At 37.9% G+C, this 11,578-nt stretch overlaps 1 protein-coding gene across 2 annotated transcripts; it reads left to right on the top strand.

Moving 5' to 3' along the window:
- Positions 1-1,283: 1,283 nt before the first annotated feature.
- Positions 1,284-10,497, top strand: LOC144628603 (RNA polymerase II-associated protein 3-like). Of its 2 annotated transcripts, none has more exons than XM_078486727.1 (10): positions 1,284-1,446; positions 2,515-2,658; positions 4,626-4,760; positions 5,857-5,984; positions 6,743-6,935; positions 7,196-7,282; positions 7,771-8,157; positions 8,712-8,809; positions 9,266-9,360; positions 9,862-10,497. In XM_078486727.1, the coding sequence occupies exons 1-10, from the start codon at positions 1,303-1,305 to the stop codon at positions 9,960-9,962; spliced, it is 1,512 nt and encodes a 503-aa protein (XP_078342853.1). In that variant the 5' UTR covers positions 1,284-1,302; the 3' UTR covers positions 9,963-10,497. The 2 variants fall into 2 exon arrangements, with proteins under 2 accessions (XP_078342853.1, XP_078342852.1); XM_078486726.1 differs by having other exon boundaries at positions 7,768-8,157.
- Positions 10,498-11,578: the final 1,081 nt, after the last annotated feature.

Raw genomic sequence — 11,578 nt, 5'->3', positions numbered from 1 at the left:
GCCGGTGCTTATTTCAAGTTTCCGTAGCATAAAGCGACTAGGAGTGCCTTTATTTCTAGCTTCTCTCCCCCCCCCCCCCCTCCTCCACCGTCACCCCCACACCAAGCCCACCCTAACCAGTGGATGAGATGTCTACCGGTACCCATTAGGGACTTTAAGATACCTGGACGGCTGACCTCGAGGACGGTGCGAGGACGGTAGACTCGCGAGGAGGATTGGGTTAATGTCGACGTTCTTGGCAGGAACTTTCAACGTTAAGAGCTAGCGCTGGCGTGTGTGAACGGCTTCGTTAGTGGATCAACAATTCCTTAGCCCAAAACATGCGAAGAAAAACATTTGGCGCTTCTAGCGAAAAGTCCGGGACGAGAAAGCACGATTTTCATTCACAGGGTACAAATTCCAAGTGAAATTTTTGTAGAAACACAAGCAAGGAAGTTCATAATTTCACCCACGTGGCTTCGCCATCAGCGTTTATGCGAAGTACAGCAAATATATTCGCAACCGCAAATAAAACTTAACTTCTTAACTTTTTATCAGTACCAAACCAAGAATACCATAAAGGACCACCTAACAAAGTAACAGAATTAAAAATAATGAGATTGTTAAATGAAATCAAACAAAAAGCATTCACGTTCACTGGTGGACGGCAAAACTCTACTTCTCACGTCCTCGACAACAGCTGGACGGAGCTGGACGGCAATGTGCGTGGAGCGGGCATGCGCAATATAGGCTACCCGCGAAAAATTACTTCCGGTCAGCCGTCCACGAGGTCAGCCGTCCAGGTATCTTAAAGAGGGGGGAGGTACAGAATAGGGAGGAGGGAGAAATGGCCCAATAAAATTAGGGAGGAGGGAGAAATTTTGGCAAAAAATAGGGAGGAGGGAGAAATTTTGGCTCAAAAACATAGGGAGGAGGGAGAAATTGGCCCAAAAAAGGAGGGAGGAGGGAGAAATTGGCGCAAAAAGTAGGGAGGAGGGAGATTTACTCTCCTGTCCCTCCCCCTCCTTAAAGTCCCTATTTATACAACTGGACGGAGAGAGGCAGTCTTGTCCGAGAACACAAAATAACCAGCTGAAGAACAGGGCTAGAACCCCGGACCGCTAGATCCAGATTAGAATGAATGAACAAACCCGAACTCCTACCATTTCTTTTTAGCTCATTTACAAACGGTTTTTATACTGTTTCTACCGATAAGCTCCCCCGCCCCCCAGTGATAAGGCGCGAAAACAGTACATGCTTCATGAGCCTCGACACTGAAACGTCTCCGAAAGAGAAAGCGAGGTTACAAAGGGCTAAAAAAAGATGGCGGACGCGTTGAAGGTGCAACTAGGCATTCGTCAAAATGCCGAGGAATTACAAGATATACTTAAAGATCTGGATAGCTGGCAGGATAATATGAAAGTCAAAGACGAAGAGCTTCGTCATTCAAAGATAATTACAAAAAAGGTTTGGTTTTAAAGTCTTTTCTTGGCATTGTTTATCGAATGTTATCGACTATCGATATAACTTAGACTACAGTTTCAAGTACAGTATGTCTAGATACCATAGTAATCTGAATGACTGTACAATCCGGATGGAGATTTAGACGTTCGTAATGTAGCTGTAACTTATTTGTAAGCATTATACCAGTAGGAGATGGGAAAAGTTCTTAAAGAGATACGAGGAAAATGCAGCTGGGAATCTCTTGCAAAACCTGGTGTTCCATTACTCAGAAATCAGGATCATTTAGAAATTTTGTAGTAGCAGAGTCAGAACTGATATGTTAGACAAAATAAGAAAAACATTTAGTCACCTTTACAGGTAACCAGCCTGCCCAGGGTGAGTTGTGGTAGATTTAATTTTGTATGTAGTTGCTGGGACTCAGCCCAGAATGATGCTTGTGACTCTTGTGCTTTCAATTCTGACCTTCATTCCAACCCTGTGCACATGCTTTGGTGCTGGTCTTGTATTTCTAGGGGTCCTGGATTCAAGCCCTGCTCACAGCCACTCTGAGATTGATTACATGTACCTGGTATTTTGTTTTTGGTAAATCTGAGTTCAACTCCTTGGTCACTGATGCTTTGTAGCTAGACAGCCAATCAGTCTGTTTCCTGCCTGTTAGGATTCTCAACCATGATAGCCACAATATGTTTATTTGTCATCATTTGTTTCATCTGTTTACTTGGCATGTCTGGAAACTACATACGGTATACATGTACACCACACACATGCAGTAGCTCTGTGTGCATGACTACAGTGGTTTTACGTGATTTATTTTATTTTGTTTTTTGTTAAATACATAAACAAGTTGTAATTTTATTGTACAGTTCCAGAAAAATCCATACCCACCCATGGAAGGTCATGGAAATTCTGAGGGGTTCAGGGGTCTCAAAAGACAAAATATTTAAGCCGGTCACGTATGGGGCTTAACTGGAATTTCCAGCAGGGTGGAGGGTTTCAAACCAAAAAACCTTCTGTGGAAGGGGTTCTGGAACAGCACAAAAATGAGCAGAATTATTTTTTATGGTCCCACAGAGCCTGCCTCCTGTCAGGAATCAGACAAAGAAAAAGAAGAAGAAAAAGAAAGAATTGTCAGAAGATACTGCTAAAGACAACAAACCAAAAGAAAAAACAAGAATAAGCTCTTACGACTACAGATCATGGGATAAATTCGATGTTGTAAGTCACTGTTTAAAATAATGAATACATGTGTGTTTATATGACAATATTTATTACCCGATACATGTAAGTGAATTCATGTTAAATTTTGTGCACAAAATGAGAAAAGAAAAACATGACAAAATGATAAAAATCAGTTGAAAGTTAATGTGAAATTGACGTGTCTGGCAGTGAGTTTTCCTAAAATTGCGTATGGGTGATTCCACGTTGCGGACATTACATTTAGACACAAAAATTTGAATTTCAAGCTTTCGCCAAACCTTTACACAGCTTACTGAGGTGCTCAAACTTATGTGTTGAATAACTTATAAGTAACTCCTAACATTTTCCCAAAACAAAAATTAATTTGCTCACAATGCCTTTGAACAACAAATTTAAGAAGGTGTGTTGCGGACGTTACACCAAAAAACAACCAAAGGATAAAGTGATTTTCCTAAAATTAATTTTCCTGTGAATTAAAAAATCCTGACAAGAAAATTATTATACTTTTAAACATAGGAATGATCAAACTTTCCAACTGCCTTGAAAAAACTCTTACTAATCTACTCTATTTGATTATATAAACAAAAATTCGTGTTGCTGACATTACAAAGAATCTGTTGCGGACATTACATTTTTGGGAATATGTTTCAAATCATATTTATTTTAACCTGTTGATCATACTGGGTACTTGTATATGTTTTAAAGAATGTACTTATGGAAATAAAGCTCTAAATATTGTTTTTTTGTCATTTAAAAACCAGTTTTGAAAACCAGTTTATGACATCCAAGGTTTTGCATACTAGAGTATTTGACCATATGTTTGGCCAGGAAGGGATGACATTGATTGTCCACATGTCTTTTGTTTTCTTGAATTAAGCTTTGTTTATATTGCTTACTGAAGAAAGCACTGTCAAAATAAGTTATATTCTGTTCAGAGCTTTCTCAAACCTGCCTGGCCAACTTTCTTTGACTAAAACAATGTTTGTATCAAACTAAAAGAGCAGCATAAATATATCTTTAAAATGGTGTAACTTTTTCCTGTGAATTAAAAGACAATGCCTCAATGTTGCGGACATTACGTAATGTCCGCAACACAAATTCAAATAGCTTCCTTGATTCTTGAATTAAGTTTTTTTATCACTTACTGAAAAAACACTGTCAAAATAACTAAAGTTATATTCTGTCCAGAACTTTGTTATTTGTCACAAAAGAAGGATACAAAACATGTAATGTCCGCAACGTAATGTCCGCAACACAATAACCCACATAATTTCTGGACACAGAAAACCTGCCTGGCCAACTTTCTTTGACTAAAACAATGTTTGTATCAAACTAAAAGAGCAGCATAAATATATCTTGAAAATGGTGTAACTCTTTACTATGAATTAAAAGACAATGCCTCAATGTTGCGGACATTACGTAATGTCTGCAACACAAATTCAAATAGCTTTTTCCTAGAAAGAAGCAACTGGTTGGTAATTTTTTTATAGCTTCATGCTTGTTTATGGTAAAGGGTTTGCACTCATACTCTAATGGTTACATAAATCATTTTAGTGTTTTTGATTTCCTGTCTTAAAGTTCCCTTCCAAACTTTTCGAAACCAGAGGATTAAAATAGTCCCAAATTCCATAGCCTCCTACTGAGTGAGTATGGTCAAAATAAACAAAAGCTTGGAAATTTCAAACAGCACATTGTATTAGCTTTCTGCTAGCACAAGTTTCAATCAGAAAAAATAGATTTGATTTTTTTCACTTTTGCAAGGTCTCATGTGGAATCACCCGTATGTAGTTTTAGGAATATCTACCATGCTATTTGAAGAGTCCTATCTGTAATATTTAGTTTAATAATTTCTTTTTACGCAAGTAGTCAATAATACTGTCAGTTTTTGCACATGCATACAATATAAATACTGCAGGTAGCTATACATGTAGCTTTGTATTTATGTAGTATAATTTATACATTTATGATCAACTGGCTTTTGCCAGGACAAAGTGTTAAAAGACATGGATGATCAAGATGAAATGAAGACATTTTCCAGCTCTGAGGATGAAAGTGATGAGACTGATGAAGATATCGAGAATGAGAGAAGATTACAGAGGGCACTTCTTGAAAAGGACAAGGTTAGTTTTGGTTTGCCTGTCACAAACCAGACACGTATGTCTAACAGTTGTTAGTAGAAACTCAGCTGTGTTCTGTTGGAAATCCGCAAATCTGATTGGTTCTCCCACTGTTTTCTATTCGCCGATAGAAAACAGTCGCGCGCGCACGTAGCTCTTTAAGCGGTAAATTTTCTTGATTTTTGTCCTCAAAGTGCACAATATTGTAGATTTTGGACTGCAATCCTTTAGAGTTTCTACTAAAACAATTAGACTACTCGCCCTCGTTTTCTATGAGCGATAGTCAACTCGGCTGCGCCTCGTTGACTATTTGCTCATAGAAAACTCGGGCTCGCAGTCTAATTGTTAATTAGAAATTAAGAATTAAGGTTGTGAAAACTAAGTACATTACATCCAGGAAAGTTATTGAAATCTTAATGTAACAGTTGAATTAGGTCATGAAAGGTATTTATTACTATTAAGTAGCCAATAATTTTGCCAGATTTTCCTAATCTACAACCATAGAGTAGTTCACGAATACATGTAATGCATGATTAACTAATACACATACCGTAAAATTCTGGTTAAAAGCCACCTGCTTATAAGCCCCCCAGTTTATAGGCCCATCTACCTGGAAACAAAAAAAAACCATCCGATTATAAGCCCCCCTCCCCCCGTAATATAAGCCCCCCTCTGTTGGATGACAGTACTGAACAGGGCTAAAATGTGCTTTATTATGCGTTTTTAACCTAAAAACGTATTTCAATCAACACTCCCGTGGCTCGTTTCGAAACGTGTTTTTTATTCCGCTTATAAGCCCTGCCGGATATAAGTCCCTCTGCTTATAGGCCCACCCAAAACCCCATATGAAGTTGTATAAGCCCAGGGCTTATAACCGGATTTTTACGGTATGTATTCATGAATGTTCATGCATACCATGACTGTATGACTGTGTACAAGTTGTACATGTACATGTATAATTATGAACTTAAAGTATTCTTTTAAGTAATCTTCGTTTTCTGTCTGTGTGGTGACACTCTTCAAATATGCATGCCAATCAACTCCTAACTGTGGTTTTATTTAATATTAAATTTTATTTTCTTTAACATTCTTTGTACAGGGAAATGCTCTCTTCAAGGAGGGCAAATATGAAGAGGCTATTAACTGCTACACAACAGGAATTCAGTTGGACCCAACAAATGCTGTTCTCCCAGCTAACAGGGCAATGTGTCTACTAAAATTACAAAGGTCAGTGCATTTACAGTTTTCTCAAACCCTCCCGATTTCTCAAACCCTTGGTGTCTCAAAACTCCTGATTCCAATTTTCATTTCTCTTGGATAAAACTTCTCTGTAATTTTAATTTTACCCCGATTTCTCAAAGCAGTTTTTGTTTCCATTAGAGGTTCGCAAAATCGGGATTCTACTGTACAGAGGTCTAAGTCACTGATTAAAGATTGTTGTTTAATTACTCCAGGTGCCATGCTAATCTGCCATGTGAGAATGGCATGACCAAAAATTATTTACATTTTTATTTGCATTATGTGAAAACAAGGGGTTCCTCGGAAAGAATTGGTGGACTGATAGGTGAACTACCAAATTTCAAATGATACAAACAACCCTCCTGCAACAATTACCAATTCAATTGGTAAGGTTAAGTCTGTGTCCGAGCCAAGTGGCCCATACAGCCGGACCTTATCCCGGTTTCCATAGCATGAAGCGACTAGGCGTATTGCTACTCCCCCTAGATGGGATGCCAGTCTATTGCAGGGTTACCCCCCCCCCCCCCCAGCAGTAAATTTGCTGGTACCCATTTATACACCTGGGTGGAGAGAGGCACTATGAGAGTAAAGTGTCTTGCCTAAGAACACAACGCAGCACCCCGGCCGGGGCTCGAACCCGGGCCGTTTGACTCAAAGTTGAGTGCGCTAACCATTAGGCCACTGTGCCTCCCAAATTCAATTGGTGCTGCATAATAATTTGATGAAATTAACAAATCCTTACTCAGATATGGTGCTGCCGAAGCAGACTGCAACCAAGCCTTGTCTCTGGATGGATCTTACACTAAGGCATATTTGAGAAGGGGAGCAGCACGCTTTCAGCTGGGAAGGATCCAAGAGGCCGAAGCTGACTACAGAGAGGTGCTAGCACTAGAACCAAGCAACAAACAGGCCCAGGAGGAACTTAAAAACATCATAAAGGTAAACTTGCCTGGTCAAAATATCAATCTTTCCTCACTAATGCTTATTAGTTGCTGAATTAGTTTATCCATTTTTGTCAACTGTCTGTTCAAAATGTCCAAAGCTAGCAGCTCAGTGACTACATCTGTAGGTTGGTGGGTGTTGTTTGCTTACTTGTTTTCTTGATTTATTGATTGACTGATTGGTTGATTGAGTGATTGATTGCTTGATGATTGATTGATTGATTGATTTATTGACTGATTGCCTGGATATTTTTTCAGCTTTTGAATAAGAGTGGTAAACCAGCAGAAACAGAAGAACAGTTACACAAAGATGAAGCAAGCAGAAAATCGCCAGCTAAATCCAAAGTAAGCAAGATATCCTATTGTATTCTGTTGTCTTTTAGCCTCTTTGAAAACTTGTGAAAACCGTTTGTAAATCCTCTCAAAATATTCTTTAGTTTTTTCTTGGAGGGAGGGGAGTTTGAAACCACCCCTCCCCCCACTGTTCACCCAGATTGTCATCTTCATAAAATTAATTCATTTTGGTATGGAGGGTGGTATATGCCATGCTGTACCTGCTTTATGTTTTTACAATTATTTCACAATGAATAATTTGTATTTTTACAGGGCCGTTGCCAGAAAAAAAATTATGACTGAGGCAATGCCCATGGTTAGATTCTCTTCCCAGGTATTTACTTCCCCCCTCCAAAAATAATACAAACAAACAACAACAACAACAAAAACGAAAAAAATGACTGAGGCAAGTGCCTTGGTTTGCCTCAAAAAAAATTTATTTAGAGTTGCGGCCACGCCCCTAATTTACTGCTGGTTTTTTCCAATATATTTTCCAGAAGCCTCTTAAAAGAATTGTTATAGAAGAGATTGGAACAGAAAGTGAGAGTGACCATGAAGATGAATCTAATAAAGTTTTTACCAAGGCACAAGTGACAGCTTCTTTGTCAACTGAAGAGAAGAGAGCTGATCACCCAAATCAAGCTGTCTTTACAGACATTTCTAACCAAGCTGAGAATTTTAAAGCAGAATCAAAAGACAATCCTTGTAAAGTATCACCATCATCATCATCATCATTGCCATCATCAGCTCGTGTCCAGACTCCATCGTCCAAAACCCAGTCCCAGTCCACTTGCAAGACATTTACTGTGCCAAAAACATCTGGGCAGTTTCAAGCAGATTGGAGAGCACTGCAGAAAGAACCCGAACAACTCTTTCATTATTTTAGGGTAAGCTCTTCATAGACTACTACACTTGTTAGTACAAGACAGCTCAATGTAAATCGTTTGTTAACCTAACGTGTTTGGGGCAGTAATGGGAGAACGTGGGGTTTCAGTCTTTTCTGTATGGATCTATCTGCACTTGATCCATACAGTGTAGACCTACAACTGTAAGCCCCATAATCTCCCAGTATGGCCTTCTTGCTAGTCTCTTTAGCAGCCATTGTTTGGACTCGCCACACAACACCGTCTCCCCCAAAGAGTGTAGAGAAGCGCTGGGGAAGACCCAAATACTGGCTTCAAAGGGGGAAATTACCCTCGCTTAATAACTTGCTTCTTAGCAGCCTTTGTTTGGACTCGTCATACAACGCTCCCTCTCCCACCAAGTGAGGAGACGGAAGTGTTGCATGCTGACCGCGGCTGAGAAGGAGATTACCCTCACACTTATTTATTGCTTTTTAAGAAAAACTAGGAATGCATACTGCTGTATTGGCCATGAGGTGTACAATCATGTATTTTTTTAAAGTATTTTTATTTTCTCTCATTTTTTTTTCTTTCTTCAGAAAATCAATCCAGAATCGTACCCCAAGTTGTTTCAGCAGTCTCTCGAGTCTGATACGCTGGTGAAGATAACCAAGCTTTTGCAGGACTTTTATATTTCGTGAGTTTGCAATTTTGTGCTTTTGTGTATTGGGAAAAGACACGTTAATAATTTTTTTTTTTTTTTTTATTTTAAAAAAAATATCAAAGCCTAAAAAAAAAAATATATAAAAATAAAATAGAAAAAAAATAAAAAATTAAAAAAATAAAAAATTAAAAAAAAAAAAAAAAAAAAAAAAAAAAAAAAAAAAAAAAAAAAAAAAAAAAAAAAAAAAAAAAAAAAAAAAAAAAAAAAAAAAAAAAAAAAAAAAAAAAATAAAAAAAAAAAATTTAAAATTGGTTTTAAAAAAGTCAACAGATGGAGAACTTCTCACATCAAGCGGGTCCGTTTTGTAAAGGACTTTAGGCCACTCGGCACACTATTGGCTGATAGCGTACGATAGTTTAGCCAATCAGATTGCAGTATTTGCATAAAAAATCTTAATTCTACTGATATCGTTATCGGTATTTATTTTAGAAATGGTATTCCTGTGTACAAGGAGTTAAGATACCTTGCTGAAGTCAAGAGATTTAGCATGGCTGTCATGTTTCTATCAGACAAGGATAAGAAAGGTACATTATTATACATTCACAGTTGATTCTCGCTGACGATCTGGCTAAAATTAGGCATGCTATATTGGCAGAAATGCAATTACAGTGCAATACAAACATGTATAACTGTTGATTTTTCATTGAATGACTCTTGAAATTTAACAGTTGACTATGAGCTTGAAGTTTCTATCGGCAATGATGGATGATAAACCATTTTCGATTCTAATGGGCTTTAATTGGTCGTGCAACGCACTATAACACTAATTCGCTAAGATAGACCATTCGAATTTAGACATCTCGTTGGCGAAAGCTCCCGTAATTGCATGAAGAGTATGGCGTGTGCGTGACTGTCCCAGAAGAACTTGCGTGCATTGCTAGGTAAGCTAGGAAGTCACCTTCTCTGAACCATGAGCTCGAAAGTGTAAGTTTTCACTTGAAATTTGAAAATACACGATTTTACGTTTGCATTTGGCGTATGTACAGTAATTACAGTTAATCTATTCTCTTTGTGTTGTGTTCCAGTTATAAGCGGCCTTCTACACCACGTACGGGAAAATAAGGAGGTACTGAAGTTAAGTGAAGAAGATGTCCATAATTTGGCCAAGAAGTATGGAGTGTCATGACCGAGCTTAGAGCTCTGGGATACCACAGCGTTGTGACTGACAGATGTCACTCTAACACTGAACACTGAACCCGCTTTAACAGTCATGATAGTCAGATTAGACTATATTATTCGACCAATCATCTCACAAGTTTTTGACCGCGTGATGTTTTTGAATACTCACTCAGGATAAAACAATGAAAATGACGGCAAAAAGGCGCTTTCCACGGGAAACCTTAAGTTGTGGATTTAAACTAATATTTATTCGTCGTAACAATGAGCTGAAACGTCAAAACATACTGACCTTCGACGATTTTCATCGTTTGGACTGGATGTAATTTTTTGACCAAGTTCCGGGTATTGATCTTTTTTTTATCACGGATAACGTTTTGTTAGGTTCATCTTTCAAGAATGCTGAGAAAATAACAACGTTAACAACAATCTCGTCACTTGATGCATTGTCGTTAAGATTCTTCTTCCGGACCAAAAAAAAAATCATCTGCACCTGCTTGAGTTGACGGAGACAAACAAGCAAAGAAAAAATTCAAAACAAACAACAGAAATTCAAGTTTAATCTTGGTAAGCTCCTCGAGAAAGGCCAAGTTTTCACCATTTTGAAGCCTTTGGGATGCGTGAACGCCTAAGGAGTGACATTTCGCCGCGAAGGCTTCAACATCTGCTTTTGTTATGCAGATAGAATGCGATATCTCTGAATATACATTGTATTCAGTTAGTCTTATCTTACTACGTTGTATCTGTTGTATCTGCAGGACTGTTTGCAGTTTTGGTATACAATAACGTTAGTGACTGACAGATGTTGTTGAAATGTCAATTCAACATTCTGAATTGTGTGAAAAGAAGAATAAAAAAGCTTGTAATAAAACACCGTGTTTTTTATTTTTATTTTTTGGCCAGATGTAAAGTTGAATAAATGTGTCACTGTTTGAGATACGGTTTCCTTTGTCAGTTGTCGTCGAAGGGTATACCATAAATAGATCTTTGAAATTTTTGGGTTGACGAGTTGGTGAAGAGTAACGTACGGGGGGGGGGGGGGGGGGATGGGGGGGGGCAAAAAAAAAAAAAAAAAAAAAAAAAAAAAAAAAAAAAAAAAAAAAAAAAAAAAAAAAAGGGGGGGGGGGGGGCCCCCCCCAAAAAATTTTTAACCCCCCCCCCCCCCCCCGGGGTAATGTACAATCCCAAAAACTTATGTCGTTTACATTTGCTTCTGTATTTTTCATTGGTTTTGTTTTTCTTTTGGTGGTTTCTCTGAAAAAAGGATCACCGGCTTATTACATAGCAAACAAAGCGTACATGGTCAGCTTTTAAAAGATTTTACGACTTTAAAATCTTCGTTATGTTAAGGTCGCGATGTATCATATTACAAAGGGACACCTGTGTACATACAGGTTTGTTCAGTTTGAGCAATGAGAAAACAGACGATAATCATACACTAAAATAATTTTGTAGTATTATTTCAGGAACAATTAACTTCTTGTTTTCGACATTTTATCCTGTTAAACCGTGGTTTTCCAGAACAGGATAATTGCATTTTTCTACGTTAATATTTAGTATTTTACTTAATTTCAAATCCATATTGAGCGGATATAGGTTAAAAGGTTCTTACAAATGTCACTTTTT

The sequence above is a fragment of the Oculina patagonica genome, chromosome 10 (genome assembly GCF_052425735.1).
Source record: "Oculina patagonica isolate OP01 chromosome 10, crgOcupat, whole genome shotgun sequence".
NCBI lineage: Eukaryota > Metazoa > Cnidaria > Anthozoa > Scleractinia > Oculinidae > Oculina > Oculina patagonica.
This window is presented reverse-complemented; position numbering and strand designations above follow the sequence as displayed.

What these genes read in the sequence shown, in the direction of transcription:
- LOC144628603 (XM_078486726.1), top strand. Translation starts at nt 1,303, where the DNA reads ATGGCGGACGCGTTGAAGGTGCAACTAGGCATTCGTCAAAATGCCGAG. An exon ending in CAAAGATAATTACAAAAAAG is followed by an intron (nt 1,447 to 2,514) that starts GTTTGGTTTTAA and finishes ATGGTCCCACAG; the next exon opens with AGCCTGCCTCCTGTCAGGAA. An exon ending in AACTCTTTCATTATTTTAGG is followed by an intron (nt 8,158 to 8,711) that starts GTAAGCTCTTCA and finishes TTCTTTCTTCAG; the next exon opens with AAAATCAATCCAGAATCGTA.